Source organism: Phocoena sinus, chromosome 15 (genome assembly GCF_008692025.1).
Source record: "Phocoena sinus isolate mPhoSin1 chromosome 15, mPhoSin1.pri, whole genome shotgun sequence".
Lineage (NCBI taxonomy): Eukaryota > Metazoa > Chordata > Mammalia > Artiodactyla > Phocoenidae > Phocoena > Phocoena sinus.
In genome coordinates, this window is record NC_045777.1 from 17984924 (window position 1) to 18010191 (window position 25268).

The 25268-nt window shown below is 51.9% G+C and overlaps 1 protein-coding gene across 1 annotated transcript in view; it reads left to right on the plus strand.

The window, feature by feature from the left end:
• PTPRT (protein tyrosine phosphatase receptor type T) overlaps positions 1 to 25268 on the plus strand; it is a 776830-nt gene that overhangs the window by 734082 nt on the left and 17480 nt on the right. Inside the window, exons 22-28 of the mRNA XM_032606064.1 lie at positions 205 to 302; positions 3360 to 3476; positions 7467 to 7621; positions 11020 to 11155; positions 13293 to 13442; positions 14927 to 15100; positions 18623 to 18754. Coding sequence (XP_032461955.1) covers positions 205 to 302; positions 3360 to 3476; positions 7467 to 7621; positions 11020 to 11155; positions 13293 to 13442; positions 14927 to 15100; positions 18623 to 18754 — 962 coding nt within the window. The remainder of the gene's footprint in view (positions 1 to 204; positions 303 to 3359; positions 3477 to 7466; positions 7622 to 11019; positions 11156 to 13292; positions 13443 to 14926; positions 15101 to 18622; positions 18755 to 25268) is intronic.

The window sequence follows — 25268 nt, forward strand, 5'->3', positions numbered from 1 at the left end:
GCTAGCTGGAGTGTGGCTTTTCTCGTGCACACTCTGACCTCACACGCTTCAGTCCCCAGTCTCCGCCACTTGTGTCCCAGTAGGAATCGCTGACCTCCCTCTTACTCACCCATCCGGAGCCTTGACTGACCAGCCGGGAGGGACAAGCCTCTTGTCTGCTTCCTTGCCATTGCAGTCTGACCCTGACACCTTCTCTGTTGGCAGGTCCCATGCAGGAGACCGTAAAGGACTTCTGGAGAATGATCTGGCAGGAGAACTCGGCCAGCATCGTCATGGTCACAAACCTCGTGGAAGTGGGCAGGGTAAGCCCCTCCCGTGGGTACCTGGATGGAGTTTGCTGGCTGGCATTCCGCTGCCCAGCATCTCTCTGTGCCAAGTGCCTCCCGTTCCACATTTCACCCTCACGGCACCCTACGCGGGAGAAGTCCTCCCTCCTGTTCATAGTCGAGGAACATCTTTTCCCTTCAAAACCCTCTCGCCCCTTTCTCCACCCTCACTGTCCGCTGATGACGTCATCTCATAGACTTTGAGGGAATTACAGCCATCAGACGTGAATGTTCATCTTCACACCGCAAAGCTGCATCCTACTTGCGTCTGCAACCATCTTCTCATTCTTCTCCTCTATTATCAGGCTGAACCATAAGACATGGCTGTTTTTGTTGACCCCAAATGGTAGAATATCATCTGTTTCTTATGGCGCAGGCTAACGTGATAGGAGAAGTGACTCTTGCCCTTTCAAAGGCAATTCCTAGTGCCTCGAATCACAGATTCCGCTCAAGAATGTCTCACTCTTCCCCCTCTCGCTTGGAAAGTAATTCTCTTTCCCATTGCTAGATTATTTCCCTCAGCATACAGACATCCTGAGTACCTTCCCCCTTAAAAGTATAAAGCAGGCAAAACGAAACTGCTGATCCTGTCCCTGCTTTGCTGCCAGACCCTGAAATCTCACACACAGGCTCTGCTGCTTCACTCCCGTTCTCTTCCACCCACTGCAGTGTAGCTGCTCCCTCCATCCCACCCACAGTGATTCGTCAGTATCCCCAGCATCCTTCATGTTGACAAATCCAATAGCCGTTTCTCTCTTCTCGTTGTACTCAACCTCTCAGCAGCATCTGACCCTTTGTTCCTCGAAACCTTGACATTCTTCGGGGTTTAGACCTTGGTCTCTCACTCTGCTCTGTCTCGACTCTCTGTTGTGTGCTCCTTAGCTACTCCTGGGGCTTAGAAATGGGACTGCTCTTCCCAGCGTTTGCTTTCACCTACTTGGTAAACCGTGGCATGTGGGTGGGTGGGTGCTGGGTGCACAGACACTAGAATCAAGAGGGCCTCTCTACTTATCACATGAGCTAACTGACGACAGGGCAGGTAAGTTTTTCTTCTGGCGAGAAGCAGATAATCCATTAAAATGAAGAGTCCTGGCCTCCCAGATAATGGGAAGGGGGAGAATCTGGGCTGTCAGTCATGATTCAGCAAAGGGCTTTCGGCATCTCGTGGCCTAACAGGAATTGAGGGCCAGAAGAGACTTTGTCCTTGAGCCCACTCTTATTTAGTCCATTGCCCGATTTTACAGATGAGGAAACAGACCCAAAGGAGTGGAGTGAATGCCCTGAAGTCACCCGGCCACGATCTCTGACTCCTGGCTCTCGTCCTCGTGGTCACGGTCCCCCTACTCAAGACTGCGCCCCAGGGACTCAGGCCCAGGGAGCAGCTACTGTGGACAAAATGTCCAGCCCAGGATTTACGAATTCAGAGGCACATTCCAGCCTGTTCTATAACATGTCCCCACCACTGGAGACAGATTCCCTTGATGGTGAATCTAATTTGAATTGGGACGGGGGACAGGAGAGCAATTTCTTCATGAAACTCCTGCTAGGAGCGAAGCTCTGTGCCAGACACTGTTGTGCATTATGCATTACTTCACTTTATCTCACAGCAATTGTACAAGGCGATGTTCCTGGTAATTATTCAGATGGCCTGGCTTTGCATCCTGGCTCCATCCCGTACTGACAGTTGACCTTGGGCAATTTTCTTAGCCTCCCTGTGCTTCTGATTCCTCATCTGTAAAATGGGGCTAATAATAATATCTACTTCATCAGGGTGTGGTGATAAGTAATAATTCAAGTAATCCGTGTAAAGTATTTGTAGAACACTTAGCAAGGAGAGCTAGACACTGAAAGCAGTTAGTAAGTGTTAGCGATCATTATTCATAGGAAGCTGAGGCTCGGAGAGGTTTCAGTACTTTCTGGAAGCTACTCAGCTACAGTGTTAGAACGAAGCAATGCATCCGTTTGCCTCCAAACCCTGTTGCACTAAATCAGCATTTCCCTAAGTGGGTTCCACGGGATGCTAGTCTGCATGATGCTTAGCGAACAGGGGGTTCCATGGTTAAATACGTTTGGGAAATGCTGTGTACTCTTTGCCCCTTTCGGAGAGTCGAAAAGCACATCAGCGTTAGCACGTGAACGAGCCGAGCAGTCCTGTAGCAAAGTGGCCTATTTAACTTTGTTTAATCCAGCATTTCCCAAACTCATTTGACCACAAAACCTTTTTTTGTTTGTTTTTGTTTCTTGTTTTTTACCTAACACCTATCAGCACCCAGCGGGACACACTGTGGGAAATGCCACTCTAAGCCGCTCGGCGTCCCCCGGAATGGTAATACTTTTGTTCTTTTACGGGGAAAACGATGATCTCTTTTTCCTCCTGCGGCATGTGACTCAGAACCAGGTGTGGGAGTGGCTTGTTCATGGCCTCTGCACCCACCCCTGGGGCAGAGAGCAGTTGCAAACGTCTTCCTTTTGAGCCCAGCACCTTCCTTCCTTTTCCCAGCAACGAGCCTTTCTCCTTCCAGCCCCCTCGGAATATTAATGACCCTCTCGCCGCCATGTCTGCTTCCACCTCCTCGCTATTCCCACCTTTTATTCTCATCTCTGCTCTGCTGATACTACTCAGCTGCCCCAGCCTATCACAGAAAAAGAGGACTCAGCCAAAGGTAGAGAACTGGCCACGTGACCTTGGACAAGTCACCAAACCTCCCGACTTGAGTATGATGTTCATCTGTACAGTGGGGAGATCACCACCTGCCTGTCTCACCCAGATCTAGTTGATCTCTTAGTGTGGTAATAGATTTGAAAAGTACCAGGAGCTCTGCCAAAGAAGGTACCACCGTTATCCCCCGCGGCTCCAGTTCCTCTAGGAGTGAGCTGGTCCCTGTGTATTTTGCCCTCCCCGGCCAGCTGAGAATGCCTTGACTGAAAGTCCACCAAGGTCACCCTTGAGTTTATTCGGACGGGAAGCCAGATGAGATGACCACACACGCTCAGCCGCCCACTCACTCGTACTGTCCCTGTCCTTGCCCGCAGGTGAAGTGTGTGCGATACTGGCCGGATGACATGGAGGTCTACGGAGACATTAAAGTCACCCTGATCGAAACAGAGCCCCTGGCAGAGTATATCATCCGCACCTTCACGGTCCAGAAGGTAAGCTTCCCTGCAGCTGTGTGCAGCCTGCCCTCCAGGCAAGCCGGCTTGTTCGTTCATCCAGGACATGGCAGCGACCAAGGGGCTGCTCTGTACCCACCCTGCACCAATGAGAGATCGGCAATCAGCTTGGACCTGGACCCTGCTCCAAAGGACCCCGCGTCTAGCAGGAGGGACAAATAGAATTCGCCAGACAAATAGCATAATGACATATGGTAATAAAAGCCACAGAGGAAACATGCCAAGCGGGGGAGACAGAAATCCACGGGAGGATGGGGTGATCAGAGAGGACCTCCAGGAGGAGGAGGCATTTAAGCAGACAGTGAGGGATGAGAAAGAGCCAGCCAAGGGAAGAGCAGGAGGAATATTATCCCAGGAAGAGGGAAAGAACCATGCAGAGTCTGTAGGGGAAAGAAGATCTTGACACGTTCTAGGCCTGTGGTTCTCAGCTGGGGGTGACTGTCCCACAGGGACATTTACCAGTGTCTGGAGACAGTTGTCAAAACCATAGCTGCCATTTTCTAAAAGTAACATCATTAATGAACCAAGTGGCCACAGGCCTGAGGATGCAAAAACACCAGGAACTTCAGTGCTCTGAGCACTGTGCCCTTGGGGATTGACAGGTCCTTGTGAGTGCCAAAGCAGGCACATGCATGGTGCCCTTTCTGCATGCACGGTGCTGGCAGGACACACTGTTTGCTCCCAACACTGCCCCCTCCAACCCCTGGGCTCCTAAAGGCCTATATCTGCAGACTCAGATGAAGAGCCAGGAGGGAAGGACGCCCCTCAGCTACAAGGTACATTGCTGTGATCTTAGGCTGGGTTCCTTAGCAGAGCCTGAGACAAGGTTTCCCTTATACGTGGTGTATCAAGGGAGCGCTCCCAGAGAAACTTGTAAGACAGCAAGAGAAGCTGGAGAGGAAAGAGGAAGGGGCAGGGCAAGTTCAAAGTCTCTGGCAAAGTCTAGCCTAGGTCTGACCCATGGGGGCCTCTGGAGCGTAAACACACCACAGAGGTGCCCGCTTGCTTTACTCAGTCCACTGCCTGACTGTGGACCAGCCACTGCGGGGTAACCTCCAGGGTGGGCCAGCTCCTGTCGTCTGAGGGCACTTCTCCAGAAAAGGGCACATGTGTGAGTCACTAGCAGCCAGCGCTCCTGCAGTTGAGGCCTGGAACATAGCACCACGAACACCAGTCTCAACTACCATACTTGGCGGTTGGTGCTGGGCATGAGCTGGGTGACTGGGCACCCAGACTCTGAGCCAAGGGGAGGCCTTGGGGAACTGCAGCCCACCCAGTGTGTTGAGGAGTTGTAGTTATTTCTTAGGCTGTCTTTTTGTCTTTCTTTCAATCACCAGGGAAGCTATTACCCATAGGAAGACACCCTTCAAGGTCTCCACAGGCCTCGGAGGATTAACTCAACTTAGCCAGCCTCTCCACAGGTGCTCAGCAAACACTGCCTGGGTTATCAGCTCAGAATCAGTTCCTGGGGACCCAGAAATAATAAACAGGAAGCGTTGTCTGTCCCTTGAAGAGAACACAGTCCCACCAGGAAGAGAGGACCCTTGATAAACAGTTGCAGTGCAGGTGGTGTGGGCTTGAACGAGGGCTTCCAGGGGCTGAGCTGATTCGGAGGGTGGGGTGAAAAACTCTGAGTATTCTCGAAGCTGTTTTATCTTCTACTTCAGTTCTTCTGTCAGCGCTTTAACCCCAGCCTTTGTTCACTCCTGCCCAGACCCTCCAGCTGCCTTCTGACGGGGCTTCTGCCTCTAGTCTTGCCCCCAGTCTTACTTTAGGTTTCTAGGAAGCAGAGCCTGAGGCATGGATTTGGGTGCCCTTGATGATGTGTTGAGGAAGAACCCAGGGGAGAAGGGGGGTGAGGGAGGCAGTACAGGGCGGGGAAGGAGCTGAGCAAGGATGTGGCCTGGTCCCACAGGGAGATCTGGGGCATGAGTTACACCACAGAGTTGGGCCCATCTTGAGGCAAAGGGTTCTTTGGCACATCCATGAGAGTAACCCATTATTCTGGTTTGCCCAGGACCACCCTGGCTTTAGCACTGAAAATCCCATGTCCTGGGAAACCCCTCAGCCCTGGGCAAACTGACAAAATCGGTTGGTCACTGAATGCCAGCTGCCCATCCCCCGCTCCCAAAGGAGGTGGTTCCTGTTCAGCTGAGAGCAACTCTCTGAAGAAGGGGTAATTTTTAGCTGTCCACAGCCAAGGTCAGGGTAGCTGGGGATGGGTGCACTGGCCCAGGAAAGGGGACCCGGTGCCCTCTACACAGCCCACCAACACACACACCCCCCACCGCCAAATCCTTCCTCCACGTAGCGGCTAGTGTGATCCTTCCAAGATGCCCATCTGGTGATGCGTTTCCTCTTTTGTGCAACTATCTGGGCAGCCTCCCTATAGCTCCCCGATGACTCTGGGATAAAACCCAAAGGCCTTAAAGTGGGATACAAAGCCTTGCAGCATTCAGTACCCGCCCAGCCTCCCCCCCCCCCCAACCCCGCCCCCACCGCCCATCCCGCTGTCCGTCATTGCCTGTCTTCCACTCTTCTCTGGAATTGCCCTGGGCTGTTTGTGATTCTTTTCACGTACTATGCTAAGTCCTGTCCCCAGGCCTTTGCCCCAGCTGCCTCTCTGCCTAGGAATCCCTCCATCCTTCCACTGGGTAATACTTAGCCTCAGTGTATCATACGATTAGGAGGACAGACTGTGGAGCCACACAGCTAGGCTTTAGACTGTAACTTTACAACTTACTAGTTGTGTGACCTTGGGCATGTTCCTTAGCCTTGCTTAGCCTCACTTTCCTCATCCCTAAAATGGAGATGATAGTATGAGGATTGATATGGGATTAAATTAATTAATACATTGAAGAAGTCAGAAGAGTGACAGGCACATAGTCGATGCTTAAGAAACGTTAGCTATGATTTTCATTATTAATAAGTTTCAAGACTCAGGTCAGGCATCCCCTCCTTCAGGAAGCCTTCTCTGATTTCTCCTCTCCCTAATGGGATTAGCTGACACTCCTTTATGCACTTTAATGGAATTAAAGGTCCACTTAGGGGCCTGCCTCCCCCACTGGACCATGAGCTGTTCCAGGGACAGGGACTTGGCCTTTATTTCCACCTTCCTAGTGCCTAGCACAAGGCTAGGCACAGGTAACCCTCGGTGAATATCTTTTAACTGAAAAAATGAACCATCGAACACTCTTCCTATTCAGCGCCTCTAATATCTGCAGGAGATTGCTAGGTAGAGAAAGGTGGGTAGGGGCAGTGCCTAAGCAAAGGCTCAGAGGCATAACCTGACCATAGACTAGTCAAGAACTGCCATTTGGCCTGGAGCATGTCTATGTGGAGGGTGCGGGGAGGGGAAGGGGAACGATGGGAGCTCCAGGCCCCACCACCCGCGTCAGTCAGAGAAGCTCTGCTTTTGTTTGTTTCATGTTTTATCATTCTAAATAAGAATCTAATTAATAAAGAAGTCTGCCTTTTTAATTTTGAAAGTCCTGGAGAGTATCATAGACCAGACTGGAGAACTGAAGGACACCAGTCCTCAATCAGTGAAAGGCCTTGTATTCCCCTGGAAACAACTCGAACTTGGAGTTGAAGTCTAACATTTTTCTGAATCTGTTCTGCTGAATATAAGTCCTATAAAACATTTATCAAAAGAGGGTCCCCTGGGCCAAACAGTGTGAATGTTATAAGCCCCCTTGGGAATTCAGCGTGTATGTTAGCACAGTAAAGGCTCTGAGAAGTCCTGCAGTAGAGCCATCAGTTTCACTTTATTTACTTCCGAAGTTCCCAGGTGTAAGAGATGCAGAATCACTCTGCGCAGTAGTACCTACTAACCCTTTGAGGGCCTTGCCCTCCCTGACAGCAGGGAAGCTGGACCCTCAGTGCTCACGGCCTCATGGCTCCCCATGGGTGCTGGGCAGGGTGGCTGGGGGCAGCAGCTGGAGGAACAGAGGGCCCTTCTCTCCTCAGAAAGGCTACCATGAGATCCGGGAGCTCCGCCTCTTCCACTTCACCAGCTGGCCCGACCACGGCGTCCCCTGCTATGCCACCGGCCTCCTCGGCTTTGTCCGCCAGGTCAAGTTCCTCAATCCCCCGGAAGCTGGGCCCATAGTGGTCCACTGCAGGTAAGTGAAAGGCCCCACCCTAAACAAGGAGGCCTTTGCAGCTCTGCTCTCTCGGTGAGGGGGTAACTCTCTTGTCCAGTGGCCTTTATTCTTTGCCTGTGTCCCCTCTTCCCAGCCCTTTCTGATGAGACCAGGGTCCTAAGTCCAACAACAATAATACTAATAGTAGCAGTAGCGGTTGTTATTATTGCTGCTGCCCTGAAACAGTAAAGACCCTGAGGACGTGGGCTTGGCACTGACAGCGTCTGCTACACATGCACTTCACCCGCATTACTTCATTTACTTCTCACCCAACCTTGAGAGGTGGCCATTATTGTCATTCCCATTTTACAGATGAGAAAACCGAGGCGCTAAGAAGGTAGATACTGTGCTCAGGTCACACAGGTGTGAAATGGCAGAGCCAGGATATTTAACATGATTTTCTCCAGACGCTCGCCCTTGGCATGGCGGCAGGGTGCCCCCGTGGAAGTGTGCTTCTCTTCATTTCTCTTATTTTAAAAATCAGTTGCTGGCCTGCGGGGTCCTTTGTAGAGAATAAATGGACAGTGTCAGGTTTTAGCTTATTATGGAGAAGGGATATTTTCAGCTCTGACCCAGAAAGTCACATTGGGAGTGATGAGCACATCTTGGAATCCTCCTAAACGGAGATGAAGTATCATGTCAAGGGCCTTAGGAACTGGAGGAGGGCGGATGTCCAGACCTGAAGGCCAACTAGCATGCTCGCTTCCTCCCCAGCCAGCGCCTCTCTTTTCCAATGTGACCTTGGGCCCGGTCCATCTTTTCAGACCCCGCATGCTCTTAACTGCATGCAGGTTATCTCTGCCCTGGCAGTGTCCACATCAGGCAAGGTCTTGAGCCAAGTCAAGGAGAGACACCATAAGCTGTGGGTGTCTCAGAGCCACCCCTTTCTCACACAGCACCCATTTACCTTCGCCACAACAGCGAGGTGTGAATTAGAAACCCCATTTCACAGATGAGTCCATTGACGATTAGGAGGCCATACTGATCACCCCATAGGCTCTCTAAGCATTCCGCATATAGTCTCTGCTTTACATCTCACGACAATTCGAGGACAACAAAATGTTCACCCCAAGTCCCATATCCCAAAGAGCAGCCAGAGCAGGGGTAAGGAAGAAAGGGAGATAATGGCAAGTATTTATCAGGCCCTCCTTGCATGACGCCCCTGTGTCTGTGTCTCCATACCAAGTCACCCTGACACACCTAAGCAGAGTGGTACCCCCTCCTGAGGCTGTCCTGGAGATTAAATGGGTTGGCCAACATACAGTAGGTACCTAAGAGAATTCCAGACATATAGTAAGCACTTAAAAAATATTATATACTATTCTCTGCCTCTCGATGCTGTCCCCCTCCCCAGACTGTTAATCCTTCAGGACAGGAGCCATGTCTGACTTATCTTCACATCCCCACTCCCGAGCCCAGCATCTAGTGCTCAGTAAATATGTGGTGACTACAGGTAGCAAACACTTACTTGTTTTTGCTAAGCAACTGACGCGCGTTGTGCCTTTTCAGCGTAATTTCATGCAGTTCACGCGCACTGTGCTATTAATGCTGTTGTCATCAGCCTCATTTTATGGAAGAGGGTATTGAAACCCAGAGAGGTTGAGTCATGCACCCAAGGTCACACAGCTAGTCAGTGGTCGAGCCAGGGTTTGATCCCAGGGGTCTGACCCCAAATAGCATGTGCTCCATTGCTCTGTGAGGCGGAAATAAACGGATCAATCCTCCCAAGAACCCTGTAGGGAAGAGTGTCATGTGTGAGAAAACTGAGGCTCACAGACACCAGGCAGCTTGTCCACTAGTGGTGGATCCAAGATTCAGAATCAAGTCGGGCTGCTTCTTTCTCCGAAAACAGGTCGAGGATGAGACTTGGGAGAAGACATGGATGAGTGGCTCTTTGGGTTCCCTCCTAGACCCCGAGGCCCAGCCTGCTTGGGGGTCCCTTCTGGGGGTTTTGATTTGGGGGGAGGCATTCTGGGGCAAGTACGAGGCAGATTTTACTCAATTCAAACCATGAACTTTTACCAAGATCAAAGACTCCAGATTATGGAGCATGGATTTCCAAGGGTTTACTCTCCAGACCATCATGGGTGTCAGTTGATCCACTGGCCTCTACTCCTTGGATTTATGGTCATTCAATATTGCTTTCTTTCCTGGTCCATCGCCCTTCCTCTTTTCGTTTCCTTTTATTTTCGCGTTGTCAAGCAAAGACACTTGTTTCCATGAAGGAAATGAAATGTGAAAACGCAGTGGAGATGGGCCTCCTGGCGGTCTGGCCTTCACTTCCAAAGCTATGTGCATTTAAAGCAAATGCCCTATTTGTCTCTCGTTCAGTGCTATGATTTTGGAACCCACTGATCTGGGAAGGTCTGGCCATGGCCCATGGGGTCTCATTGAGTTCTTTTGCTGTTTTGTACTTGGCCTGAGATTTTCTGAAAGGAAGCCACCAGTGGCCAGAATCGAGTATGTATCAGGGGGCCTTGATTCTGGAGTCGGGTCTCGGGACTATCGGCTGCTCTGGTTTACTGATGCTGCTGCCTCACGATCCTGGAAAAGCAGGTGCACGTGGAGACAAACCCAAGGCTTTGGACATGGTGCTCAGGACTCACTCTCTGTGAGTCCGTTGGGACAGCTCAGAGGACCTGGTTTCTGCCGTCTCAGTTACCTCCTCTGATCTCTCTTGTCTCTCCCTCCTTGCTTCCATCCATTAACCTGTTCACTGAAGAAGACAGAAGGAAGGGAGAGATGGAGGGAGGGAAGTGGGGTGGGGAAGACATGTTTCTAGGCATTTCCAGTGTGCCCAGCATATGTAGATGGATTATCTTTACCCATCAGATGAGCAAACTGCATGCGTCCATGTTGTCTAAGCGTACATTATCTTATTAAGAGAGGAAGTGTAGGAGCACAAGCTGTGGAGCCAGACTGCCTGGGGAAAAGTCCCAGCTCCACCACTCGCCAGCTGTGTGACCTTGGGCAAGGTCAGCACCCTGTGCCTCGGTTTTCTCACTGTGTAACAGGGTGAGAAACTTCCTAGCAGCCTCATAAGAGAATGCATAGGTAGCACTGCAGAAGCAGTTAGAACAATGTCTGGAACGTTGTCACTGCTAAGTAAGTGTTCGTTAAATGAGTACAACAAAAATAAGCCAGTCCTGATAAAATAGCCCCCAAAGGCAAGCATTTCTCTCCGGTTTTACAAAAGAGAGGACTGAGGCTCTAAGTTTAGTCACTAGCTTAGGATCGCCTGGCAGGACTGGCGTTCAGACCTCTGCAGTGTATTGCCTCTCTGCAGGGTCCTCGGGGACAGGGCTGAATGGGAGGGGCCTCCCCAGGGCTGCTCCCACCCCAAGGTCCCTAACATGGACCACCGTCCTCTCTTCCAGTGCTGGTGCCGGGAGGACTGGCTGCTTCATCGCCATCGACACCATGCTTGACATGGCCGAGAACGAAGGGGTGGTGGACATCTTCAACTGCGTGCGTGAGCTCCGGGCCCAGAGGGTCAACCTGGTACAGACGGAGGTGAGTCCTGGGGTGTCATTTGGCCAGCCACCTGCAGCCCTGGCCAAGGAGGAGCATGGTGGAACAGAAAGGCCCACGGGTGGAGGCATCCTACAGAAAGAGACCTGGGCATGGGAGAAATGGGAGGGAATGGATACATGGCTTGCTATGGTGAGATCATCGTAGAAGCTAGGATGCCCCTGCCAACCCTGAGGTCCCCCAGTGCAAGGACTCCTACCAGGGAGGAATGGTGCTGTGTGTCCCACCTCTGAAGGCATCTAAGTACCAACTGAACAGCAACTTTCAGGTATTCTTTGAATGGTGTCCTTGCCTTGGGTGAAGGAGAAGAGAGAGATAGGGAAGGATTGGCATTGATGGAATGCCTACTGTGTGCCAAGCATCGCTTTAGGCACTGCAGGAATGGCTTACTCAGTGAAGTTACTGAGTTCCTGAGCTAGGCGCAGGGGATTCCAAGAGAGATAACTCATAACTCCTGGCCTCAAGTGAGAAGCAGACCTCCAGGCACTGCTCTGTCCACTTGGAGAGCCCAAGATCCGAGGGACATGGGAGGGGTTCATCTTTATTGAGTACCTACTATGTGCCAGGCGTCACTCCAGGCCTTTTGTATTCAGGGTATTGTTTCTACTCCTTACAACAACCCTATGGGGCAGCTCCTGCTGGTGCCCCCATTTTATAGATGAGGAAACTGAGAAATGGTGTCCCCAAAGCCTCATATAGCCAAACAGTGGTAGAACTTGGGTCCAGGTGACCCCATGTCCCACGTGCTTTCCCCTGAACCACACTGTCTCACGAGGAAGCCTTTTCTGCCTCTCCTACGCCTGGAAGCCATGGTTTGCTACTCCTAGAACGAGCCCATCTTTTGGTTCTAGTGAGGCTGTAGGTGCCCGGGCAGCAGAGCTGGGGCAGATAAAGAGCTGCATCCATCATCAACCCTGCAAAGAGATATCACCCAAGGCTTTGGGCCTGGCCAGTCACTGCGGGCTCTGCAGGCAGTTCCCTCACTTACAGGCTCACACACCTAGACCCTGCTCCAGGCTCCAAGCCAACTCCCACAGGCCGGTCTGCAGGCTTCTTGGTGAGGCTGCTAAAGCTGAGAGGCTGCCTTGTCTGTTCCTGGGTTCATGCATGTGGAAGGCAGGCTCACTGCCTGGTGTTATGCACATCGTGGTCCTTGCTCTCTGGTGGGGGAGATAGGCGTTCAAATAGATCACTACAATGCCTCTAGGTAAACATTTTATATAGAGATGGGCCAAGTTCTGCAGGAGAATGGTCGCTCAACAAACGTTTGTTAATGAGCGACTAGAACAGCAACAACTCCTGCCTGGTGGATTTGGAGAAGACTCTCCCAAGGGAATGAGACACTGAAGGCATAGAGAAGGGTGGGGGGATGGTGTCCAGGATGAGAGTGGCAAAGAGCTGGGATGGTGGAGGGGGTGATGCACGCTTCAGGAACAGCCTGAGACAAGGAGTTGAGGGCAAGTGGTTTCCTTGGTTGGAACAAATGGCTGTGTCCCAAGACACACTGGTTGGCAAGTGGGGAAATGAGAGAGGGGACAGAAGGAAGTCAAGCCTGTCGACACTGTGAAAGTATTTTATAGGCTGTTTGACACAGTGGACGGCTGGAGCCCAGTCCTGCCGGGGGAGCTCTGAGATGGTGTGGAGCGTCTCTTCCAAATTTCCCACCCAAGAGAGGGAACGTAGGTATTTATCCCCAGGTCTCCATCTGGCATTGCTTGAGGCCTCCTTCCCACGGCATTAACTCTTTGGCCCTGCTGGGGATAAAGGCCCTCAGCCTGAATCTCGGGGATTTGCATTAAGCAGCCTTCAGCAGTGAAAGGCGAAAGCTGACGGGCCATGGGCAGGACATCACGGGCACCTGCTGCCACATGTCCAGGAGTTTCTAATTTTTATCAGTGACTCTGCTGTTCAGTCTTACACAGGGAGCAAAATTCAGCACAGCTCAGACAGTCACCAAGAAACACGGCCACTCGGCCCTTCGGGTTATAGGATAGAAAGCAGTGATTCTGCAACATGAATCATGCCCATCCTTCATAGGCACAGGCTGAAATGTGGACAGGAAACTCCCGGGCCACCCTTCTGACCCAGCACCCTGTTCCCTCTCGCCTCGGCTTTGCAGGAGCAGTATGTGTTTGTGCACGACGCCATCCTGGAAGCGTGTCTCTGCGGCAACACGGCCATCCCGGTATGCGAGTTCCGCTCTCTCTACTACAATATCAGCAGGCTGGACCCCCAGACCAACTCCAGCCAAATCAAAGACGAATTTCAGGTACGAGCACATCCCAGGCTTCATGACCCAGCCAACTTCAGTGCCACTGAGCACAGCCCTGGGGCTTTCCTTGCAAGAATGGCTATGTATATATCCTTCCAGTGTCTGCAGCTCCAGACAGCTGAGAAGGAATTCCAGAACAGAATCAGTGATTGCTGACACTTGTTTTTTTTTTAACTATGAATATGTTTTGGAACTGAGGTCTTATTTAATTCTAGTCCAGGTTGTATGTGGAGACAAGTTTATAGACACAGGTGTGAATTTCAAGCTCCTCGATCCCTGCAGGGACTCAGGTCTTCTCAATATTTCTGTACAATAGGAGTGTGTCCTAGATCCTCACAATTCAAGGTGGGGTCTCGGGACCAGCAGCGTTGGCTTCACCTGGGAGCTTAGATGTGCAGAATCTTGGGTCCCACCGGACCTACTGAATGAGAGCCTGTGATTTCACAATATCTCCGGGTGATTTAAACGCACATTAAACTCCGAGAAGCATCACCTGAGGGCACAGCTCAGGCAGAACAGGTCTGCCCCCTTGGAGCCCATGTAGCCAGAATGGTGGCAGCTTTGATCTGGAGGCCTGGACTTGAATCACTGAGTAAGGCAAAACCAGAGTCCAGCCCACTGTCCTGAGGTCAGTGCCGGGGTCATATTTTGGGCAACAGGAGCTGTGAACAGGCAGGAGGAAGCAAAGAAGCTTCAGGACCAGAAGGGCCAATGTAGGTCCATGGTTCCACGGGCAGATACCCCAGCCAGGTCAATGGCTTAGTCCTCCTTCAGACAAATAGACTTTACTGATTCTGAGTAGAGAGCAAGGGCTGAATGGGGGAAAGATGGAGGACACGGACCCCTGGTGGTTGCACGTAGCATCTAGTCTGTTAGCTGGGGCGGTTCAGCTCTAGCCCCACACTTGCAAGACTTACTCTGCAGAATACAAGCCCTGAATTTTTCAGACAAACTAGAGCTTGCTCTCTGGGGGTCTCTCACTCATCCTGGGCGTCTCATCCAAGCATCCTTCCTTCCATTCTCAAACAGCTTTCTCTCTGAGAGGCACGCTGGTAAAATCATTTCTTTCATTCCGTGGCACTTCAAGTGATATTTAAAAGTCATTAGGGATTCCCTGCCCCCACTCCCCACCTTATGACCTCCTGGCTGGCCCACCACTTCATGCAGGATGGCTGAGAGGAGTAACTCAGCTCAGATGATTGGCAGGTGTTCAGAGCCTGTGTCTGAGCCCGCATGAGTGTGTGCCGTCCCTGCAGCCTTGGCCCTGTGGTGGTGTCCCACAGCCCCTGGCAGAGGCTCTCAGCCCCCAGGGCCTGGAGCAGCCAGCAGGAGATGATAGAACGTCACCACGGAAGAGAACAGTCCTGGGAAAAGGACTGGAGGGACAGGCTTGGAGGATGAAGGGAGTTTGAACATTGCTGCCTCCTCTGTTCAGGGCAACCATCTAAGCAGTACCTGCCTATCTGCCCTTGACCCCATAGACCCTCAACATCGTGACTCCTCGCGTCCGGCCCGAGGACTGCAGCATCGGTCTCCTGCCCCGGAACCATGATAAGAATCGGAGCATGGATGTCCTGCCTCTGGACCGCTGCCTGCCCTTCCTCATCTCGGTGGATGGAGAATCCAGCAACTACATCAATGCGGCACTGATGGATGTAAGCGGAGCCCTGCCAAGAAAAGCTCCTGGCTGGCATTCCAGGGAAAAGCTTCTTCCCAAGGGGGAGGTGGCTGGAGCCCAGGGCCTTGACATCCCCCTGCCCAAGACAGCCTCTCCTTCTGATCTTTTTGGCCCACAAGACCTTTCTCCCCCTGAAGGCTCTGATCCAGACCTATATACAAGCTGTACTTTTAGCTCTTTTGCTCCCATAAAGGTCTGAAAGAATAAACCAAAAGCTTAAAGTGGGTCCCCTGACACCACAGTGAGGCTACAGGCCTGACCAGTCCCCCTTCCTGCTATGTACAGAGCTGACTCTCAGCCTTAAGTTCAGTTCAGGAAACATTCTACATGCCAGCCATATTCCTACTGTTCTCTTAGGGGCACCGTCTCCTGCTTTCTCAGCATCAAGTCCAAGAAGCGCACACCTCCCTTGACCTGGTTTGGGATTAGGGGGTCATGTTCCTACCCCAGGGGGTCCATGCTCCTGACTTGTATGCTTCTGCCCTGGGTCCTCCAGCTACTGCCAGGTATCATCCCTCCACTTCCAGGATGTGAGATGTTTGCAGCTGGAAGGAACTGTGCATCATCCAGTCTCATCCATGCACTTCCCAGCAAAGGAAACTGAGGCCAGAGAAAGAGACTGACTCAAAGATACCCAGAGAGCTAGTGGCAAGCTGGACCCTTGGACGCCTGGCTTACTCTAGAATATATTCCTTGAGCCTCCCCTCAGTTTACTTGATTCAGTAAGATGCAGACATCTTTCCTCCCAAGACTCGGGACCAAGAACACCATTGCTTGACTGGGGAAGAGCCCTTCCAGGTCCCTCTCCCTACCTATACCTGAAGGTCGAGTCCATCCAGCCCACATGAACCTCCCATCTTACCTGTAACAGGAAGGAACATGGGGTACTGTCCACTGGGGTCAAGGCCAACTACCTCTCTGACCACTAATCCTCTTGAAATTTATCCCCAAGCATCCTAAGTGTTTGTTAGAGGCAGAGGGGTGACAGGAAGTCAGTGCTGACAGGAAGTCAGTGCCTATCTCAGCTTTGTGGGCGCCTGCCCTGGCCTCTGCCCATAGGGTGCCCAAGTCCTGCATGGAAACCCTGGCTCTGGGTCCGGAAGCAGGGAGTCTTGTCCTGGTCAGATCAAATAGCTGGATGTGGAGGGAAGACCGCAGGCTTTAGCTTGGAGTCTTCCAATGTCAATGTGTGCACGTATGCATGTGTGTGTGTATGCGTGCGTGTGTGCACACACACGTGTGTGGTGAGAGGTGGGGCCTGGGGTTGCACCCACACTTCCAAGTTCCTTCCAGCGTTGTCTCCCCCTTGTCCCAACTCCCCCTCCTTTCCTTCCTCATCCAAGGATCAAATACGCTCCTGGCCTCCGCTTAGTATATTAGATGCTGCCTAGAGTCAAATGCCTTCTGCCAAACTCTGATGCTGACTGTATTCTTTTTTTTTTTTTTTTTTTTTTCCTGACTGTATTCTCTTTGTCCACAGGGCATTTCTCGTGTGAGCCATCACTGGGGTCTTTGCCTTTCTTATTTAAAAAAAAAAAAAGGTCCTTATCTGTATTCCAGCTCGGTTTGGGCATTATCTGGTAACCATGGCAGCTTTGCTGCTAGCAGAAAAATATGAAGTCCTCTGGGTTAATTTTTAATGTTTCCCTTGGTAAAGGACGATGTTATCCATGAAATGGATTGCCAGCTGATCCCTGAAACCCGGCAGGAGCACAGATCTCGAACATATTTTCAGATAAGGCTTTGTCAGGTATGCTGGCCTAATAGAGCATTTATCACAGAGACAGGGAAAATGGAAAGAAAACTAACATTCACTGAGTGTTGGGCAGTATGTCAGATCCTGAACATAGACTGTCTCATTCTGCATTTGGATATGATTATTCCCTTTTTCTGGATGAGGTACTGAGGGTCAGAGAATTTCCATGACTGTCTCCAGGTCAACGCTCTCAGAAAGGGTGGAGCCAGGGTCTGAACCCCAAGTCTTTTGACTCTTAAAGCCTAGATTTTTTTCCATGTCTGGAAATGTCTGCAGACCAGCTTCTGCCACTAGAGTTTGGCTTTTGGGGGAACTCAACATTCTGTTCTCCTAGGTTCTTCCTCTGACCATTCCACTGGCAGGAGAAGACCCTTCGAAGACAAGACCCCCTAGTGCATCTGTGGCATCCATGGTTGCAAGGCATTTTCTTTGCCATCAGGACACCAAGAAATAAAAGAGCAATGGCAGGTGCTTTAGGTATTCTATTTGGCAGAGTCTTTTGCCAGAGACGTTTCCTGGTTTGAATGGGCAAACTCTTTTTCCCTCCCCATCCTTCTGCTGCCCTGTGACTCCACCGGAAACAGGCATGAACAGTCACTCAAGAAAACTTGTTGAGAATATGAGTCATTTCTCAGGTTTTACAAACCACTGATGAAGCGGAGATGCTCCCCAATCTTTCCAAATACCTTCTCACAGGTACTGTAATAAGTAGCACCCAGTTGAAGCTTTAGATGTAGTCCAGACTCACACAGCCCATTTTCTCTGGGCCTCAGTTCCCCACCTGTAACGTGGGACTGAGTGTATTCGGTTGTTTGCTGGACCTGTACTGGGCGTCTAGTGTGCCGGCCATGATGCTAGTGCCAAGGATGAAGAACCGAGTCAGGGATGGTCCTGCCCTGCCAGCGGGCTCACAGCTGAGTTCCTGCTTGCTGCACTTTCCATGTGCATGTCTTTTCAATCTGTACCACAGCCATCCCTTTGGAGTTATGAATCCCATCTTCCAGCTGAAGAACCTGAGATTTGGAGAGATCTAATAACTTTCCAGTGCTCAGCACTGATTTAAAAAAATTCACTCTATAAATGAGCTTGAATGAATGAATGAATGATTGAGTGGATAGATGGATGGATGGATGGATGAATGAATGACTTACAACGTACAACTGCCAAAGCTGGGTTTGAACCCAGGTCTGCCTGACTCTAAAACCTGAGCACCTTCACTGCCCCGTTGGCTCACAGGACACAGTGCCCACCTTCTGCCAGACCAGTTCAGCCCACATTCCAGCCTTGGGGCAGGAGTGAACCTCTTGAACTATGAGCCCCTTCAGGAGGCTCTCTGCCTTGGGCTGAGCCAACCCCTCCTCCATCATTGTGGGCACAGGGACACAAAATAAATATCCCTTTTATCCCAAGAGGTGCCTTGGCCGGCAGAGCAGCAAATCTGCATCCAGAATCTTCCATTTCATATTGTAATGAGGATTGTTTGCTGAGCTCCAAGTCATAAATAATTTATTGGATAATCCCCATCCGAGTGACACCTTCCTAATGAAATGTCTTAGTCTGGAGGAGAATGAGTTCATTATGAGAAGGTCCCCTTTGCCACCAGGGCACCCTGAGATAAGAACGGGCAGTTGCTTTGTGTAATCTATTTGGCAGACCCAGGGGGCCTCTGGCAGCCAACTCATCATTATCAGAACATCGCTGATGGGTGTATATTTCATGAAGCCTGTGTCGTTCTTTTGTCAGAGCCACAAGCAGCCTGCCGCGTTCGTGGTCACACAACATCCTCTACCCAACACCGTGGCGGACTTCTGGAGGCTGGTGTTCGATTATAACTGCTCCTCTGTGGTGATGCTGAATGAGCTGGACGCTGCCCAGGTAGGAGGAGGCCTGGCCCAGCCCTAGGTGCTCAGGTGTGTTCGAGCAGCCGTGCCCAAGAGCTGGAGGGACAGCCCTCTGCTGCCTCTGCCCAACCCAGCTGCCCTCTGGTGGGCAGTGTCTGCAAGTGAGCACCAAGCCGAGCCCATTCAGCTTCCAGCTGAGGCCAGGGAGGCCCCTGCCAGGCCCTGCCAGTTCCAGCAGTGACTCCCCCTGTCTGTGAGCCTCATCCAGCTCCCTCACTGCCCAGGACCAGAGTCTGTTGCTCCACCCCCCAGACACTGGTGAGGGTATTGCTCCTAACCATGCAGAGCTCACGGAGGAGGCCCCTCCCCCAGCTCAGCATCTCCAGCTGTGCAGCACAGCCTCACAGCCTGATACCCGGCCACGCGCAGCCACCCTCCCCCCTCCGTGATGCAGCCAGACTGACAGAGCCTGGGGCTTGAACCACTGACCCTTTGCCCACTGATCACCCCGCCGAGGCCTGGCTTTACCACAGGTGACCCCTGTGTCCCAGCAGGCCGTGCCTTAGCTCCTCTGCATGTGACATTTCCAAGCATCAGGTGCCTACAGCACATTGGTCAGGCCACAGGACACGTGTCATGGGGCAGCTTCTGGGGCTCACACCCCTGTGGCAGGGCAGCTGTTCCTGGGTGGAGGCGGTGATGATGGCCTTGTAGGGTTTTGGAAAGCCATCCCATCACTGCCTCGAAGGAAACCCAGAGTAACTCAGAGGATTCCCTTGTGAGCACTGGCCTTGGGCAGGCCTTGTGTGGGAAGAAGAAAAATGGGTCTGAGCTGTAGCCTCAGCCCTCCGGGAGCTCACACTCCTGCTACAGAGACAGATGAGCAAATTGTCCCCACCTCGTGTGGCAGCACTATAATAGAGGTCAGCCGCGAAGTGCTGTGCCGGCCGGGAACGGAGAGCAATTACTTCCGCCCAGAGGGTGAGGGAAGACTTCAGAAAGGTGACTTTGGCCCGGAAGAAGGCAGCAGAGATCTGGCGTCTGGGGGATGAAGTTGCTGGGTAAGTCTCTCCAGGCAGAGGGAACAGCAGGGGCAAAGGCCCGCGGGGGTCCCTGTGTCAGCTCATCTGCAGGACAGCTTCGGTGGCAGTGGGGCTGGGGGGATGTCAGGAGGAGAAGAGGGTGGTGATGCTGGACGATACAGCCGGGCCAGCTTGCAGAGGGCCGCCCGTGCCGGGCTAAGGGGTTTGGGTCTTGGTCCGCAGTACGGTAAATATCAGGCTTTTACTCTTGGAAGCAACAGAATCCTTTCTGGGAATGAAAGCTTTCTTGCAAGCCCAGCCTTTGAAACAGTGAAGCAGGAGGTGGGGTCGGGAGCTCCACCCGCGCTAGTCTTTGGGCTCCTCCTGGTGCCCCTTCCTGGGAGAGTCAGCCGCTCTGGGCACTTTGGCGGAACCCCTGGTGTTCTAGGAGCGCAGGTAGAAAGCCCTTGCTGTGCAGGGAGGAGAGACACGCGGAGCTGAAGTGGGGGTGTGGCAGAGTCCGAATTCCTGATAGGAAACGGTCTGGTGAAGAATCTAGAGACAGGAGAGAGTGGAGGTCCACAGGTTTAGGGAGCAGTTGGATGTGGGAGGTGGATGAGAAGTCACGGATGGTGACAGGGGTTCTCGTGTGGATAGTCAGGCATCTGGGATGCGACTGGCCAAGGTGGGGAAGGCAGGCGAGGAGTGTGAGAGGCAGCAGGAGGTTTGGGAAGGCAAGGAGAGGAGCAGGTCACAGCTGACCCCTGAACGAAGCGCGAGTCAGGGGCGCCAGGCATCCATGCAGTCAGACGTTCGCTTATAATCTGTAGTCGGCCCTCCACGTACGGGGCGCCTCTGTGTACAAGGCTATTCCGTATTCGCCGTTACTCCGTATCCGCGGTTCCCCCGTATCCGCAATTCTGTGTCCCACGGATTCAACCAATCGCAGATCCTGTAGTACTATATTATTTACTATCGAAAAAAATCTGCATATAAATGGACCCGCACAGTTGAGACCCATGTTGTTCAAGGGTCAACAGGTAGTAGGGCAGGGGTCCCCAACCCTCTGGCCACGGACCCCTGCTAGGGACCAGGCCGCACAGCAGGAGGTGAGTGGCGGGCGGGTCAGCGAGCAAAGCTTCGTCTGCCACCCCCCATCGCTCGCATCACCGCCTGAACCGTTCCCCCCCTCCCGGGTCCCTGGAAAAACTGTCTTCCCCAAAACCGGCCCCTGGTGCCGAAAAGGTTGGAGACCACTGTAGTAGGGGACAAAATTGAGCGCAACTTGGGATGTGCATGTAGGAGTCGTTCAGGAGACCGTCTGTTCATTCATTCAGTCCACATTTGTTGAGTAGCCGCTATTTGCCAGAAGCTGTTCTAGGGTGTTTGGAAATGCATCAGTTAACATGACAGAGAAAGCAAAACAGCAAATTCCCATCTTTTATGCAACTTCTATTCTCAAGCAGGAGAGAAATAAACAGCAAACACTTTGTAACGGACTTAATTATACGTTAAAGGTGACAAGCGTATGGAAAAAGAAAAATAAGAGGGCAGGACAGGAAGGCTGGTTTGGGGCACGGGCTGCGCCTGTAATCGAGTGATGAAGGTGGGCTTCATTGAGAAGGTCATATCTGAATGCAGATTTGGAGGAGGTGCAAGAATGCACCACGTGGGCTTTCCTGGTGGCGCAGTGGTTGAGAGCCCACCTGCCGATGCAGGGGACACGGGTTCGTGCCCCAATCCGGGAAGATCCCACATGCTGCGGAGCGGCTGGGCCCGTGAGCCACGGCCGCTGAGCTTGTGCATCCGGAGCCTGTGCTCCGCAACAGGAGAGGCCACAACAGTGAGAGGCCCGCGTACCACAAAAAAAAAAAAAAAGAATGCACCAAGTGACCATGTCAGGGAAGAGCATCCCAGGCAGGGGCATGACCCGCACCAAGGATTTATGGTGGTGGAACAGACGGAGGCCATTGCCATTGGAGCAAAGCCAGTGTGGACAGCAGCAGAAGGTGTGACACAGAGACACAGCAGGGCCAGGTCATACGGGCCTTGGGGATCATAGGAGGAACTTGTGATTTTACTCTGAGAGAAATGAGGAGCCATTGACAGGTCTTGAGCAGAGGAGCGACTTGAAAAACTAATTGGACTTGTTTCTTTAAAGCACCCCTCTGGCTACTGTGTGGAGAACAGACTGTTGGTGCGGGAAGGGGCAGGGGCAGGGTTGTTGCTAAGAGCAGAAGCAGAGAGGACAGAGAGGAGGCCCCTGCAGTAATCCAGGTGACAGGTGATGGTGGCTTGAGCCTAGGTGGTAGCAGTGGAGTGGCTTCTGGGTGTATCCTGAAGGTAGACCCAACAAAATATCCTGCCAGACTGAATAGGAAATGTGAGAGAAAAAGGGGAAGCAAGGATGACTCCAGGTTTAGGGCCCAAACGATGGATGGTTAGGATCTGAGATAAGCATGAAATGTGACAGATTCCCATAAAACAGAGACCCCTGCAGAGTGCCAAAGTCAGAAGGCATCACCACCCCATCCCTTTGCCTGAAAAAGTAAAACAGTGAACTCTGGTCCATGAGTGAAGCAGAGCCCTTTTCCCAACATTCCTTATTGCAAAACTGGAGCTCAGGCACAGAGGAGGAGTTTCAAAGAACCTCACTTTGGGACGCGTAAAGTAGCAGGGGTCAAGGTCATTGGCTATAGCTCCCCCTTCAAGGGTGGCTCTTGGGTGAATGAAGATCTTTCAGCTCCAGATGTTGGCGCAGCCTTTGAGAGCTGATTCTCTAAACGCGAAAACACCAGGCTCAGAAGTGCCCTGAGGTTGGCTGCCGTATGCAGCTGGCAAGCATCCCCTGAAATCAGCAGATGAATAGAGCACTCACTGATATAAATATCATCACCACAACAGCTGGGCGCCTTGCGAAAATAAACAATGACACAGCGTGAGCATCAGAAAGGCCACCCTCGGCACCTGGAGGGGTGGCGCTCTGAAGTGGCATCAGCACTTCTCTGCCAGCCTGCCCAGGCTGAGGCAGCCCACGGCTCCGGCCAGTCCAGCAGCACAGACAGGTCTGCCATAGGTCCTGAGTATTGCTACACTGCTCCCAAGAGGACCAGTGCCACGTCCTGTGGTTTGACTGGGGACCATCCGGTAAGGGCTTGTGTTGGTGGCTACCTATCGTTTGTAGCAAACTAAGGTTGTGCAGAGGATGAAAGATCTCCAGGTGCTTTATTTTCTTGCACTGCTGGCCAAATCCGTCTCCTTCTGTTCAGAATCCTGTACCACGTCATTCAACCAGCCATCCCCAGCCACAGATATTTTTCCATTCTCCGCAGTGGCTGCTGTTCAAAGACAGTTATGAGCAGTGGGGGGCTCAAGATAAAGACTCCCAAAGCAACTTCATTGACCTTAGAGATTTTTTTTAAGCTCTTTGGGACTTCAAATGGCTGTGGTCAGATTAGCGGGGCAAAATCCTAACCACAACCTCCAGCGAATGACACTGTGGTTTCTGAGGGGCACATCAGGAAGAACCTCTTCAACTACACCCAAGAGCATTGACAAGATCTCTTCCATCTTTGTGGGCTCTATGATGAGACCAGAGTCCATGGGGACCAGACACCAGAGAGGAGTCCTCTTCTTGGTCAGGCCACACCCACTATCGTTTAGACTCCTCTGTGCCCACCATGGGGTGGGTCTGGGTGGTAGACAGAATCTTGGCCCCCCAAAGATGTCTACATTCCTAATCCCTACATCTATGAAGGTATGAGTGGTAAATGGGAATTTGCAGATGTGGGGAAGTTCAGGATCTTGAGATACGTAGGTTGTCCTGGGTTATCCAGGTGGCCCTGCTGTTAGAGTCTTTATAAGAGGGAGGCAGGAGGATGAGAGTCAGGAACAGATCATGTGACAGTGGAAGCAGAAATTGGAGTGATCGGGCCACAAGTCAAGGAATGCTGGCAGCTTCTAAAACTGGAAAAGATGAGGAACGGCTTCTCCCCCTAGAGACTCCAGAAAGGAACACAGACACCTCAGCTGACACTTCGATTTTAACCCCTGAAGCCTCATTTCAGATTTCTAACCTCCAAGTGAGAAATTTGTGTGGTTTTAAGCCACTGCGTTTGTGGCAATTTGCTACAGCAGTTCCAAGAAGCTAAGACAGGCAGCAAAAATGAAACCAGAAATTCAGACCTAGAAGCGTAGGAGTTACAGCCTGTGCAGAGTGTGAGACTGAAATCCTGGGGAAAGCCAGAATCAGCCTGGGGTACCGGGCTGGAAAGTGGCTTGAGCTGGAGAAATCCGTGTCTGAATCAGTGTCCCTCAGGAGCCGTGAGGGAGTAGGCTGGGGAGAGGCAAGGAGAACCTCTCACCAGTGGCAAGAGGCGTGCTGAGCCAGAGGGAGGTCTTAAAGGTCAAGGAGCATGCTTTCTGGGCCACATTCAATCAGACATTCATCAACATACATTTACTGGGAACCTACCGTGTGCTAGGCACAAACCTAGACACAGCAAAGCACAAAAGAGGCACAAAAAAGTCCCCAATCCCAGGAGCTTCCCTGGTGGCGCAGTGGTTGAGAGTCCGCCTGCCGCTGCAAGGGACACGGGTTCGTGCCCCGGTCTGGGAGGATCCCACATGCCGCGGAGCGGCTGGGCCCATGAGCCATGGCCGCTGAGCCTGCGCGTCCGGAGCCTGTGCTCCGCAACAGGAGAGGCCACAACGGTGAGAGGCCCGCGTACCGCAAAAAAAAAAAAAAAAAAAAAAAATCCCCGATCCCCATGGAGCAGGTGTTCTAGGGAAGTACTATCCACCTCCTAGACTCTCTTTGGCATCAGACAGGCTGGAAACATCTTTAGCTGGAACCATTGCGCCAGGACCCTCAAGCTACGGGGAGAAGCTGAGCAGGGAGCAGAAGGGATAGGAGAACCGGGTCCAGGCAGCATGTCGTGTTGCCCCAATCACTGTGGGCAGGCAGCACCGGAGGAACCAGCAGGGGATGACCACCATGACCCCACCCAGCCTGGAGTCAGGTTTGGGGGTCAGCGAGACCTGGCCTCATTTCTGTTGTTTCCATAGAATAAGTGCTGGGGCTTGAGCATTCCTTGAATATTCTACTCATTTATGATATTGGCTCTGCTTGGAGGATCCCCTGAGCTGCTCAGTATTTTACTTGTCTCTAATTCTAGGCAGTACGCTTTACCTTGCTTACATCTTAGAAATTTTATAAACTAAGTGTTCTCCAAACACCATTCAGTATTTCCCATGTCTTCCCTCCAAAGACTTGCCACTTTGAAAGCCTTTATTTCCCAAACTGTATTGACTAATTCATAATGTATAACTGTCTCAATGCATTTCTGATCTGCAGGCCACAGACAAAGCTAAAACAATGAGGTGCTCTAAAGCCAGAGACTCGGTGTCCTCCACTCAGGACAACAGTGTGATCCCCTTTGGCTTTTGAAGACCTTGGAGATAGCTCGTTGGCTTCTCCTACCAACTATATGGACGCCACTGTGGAAACCACTGGTCTGACCCAGG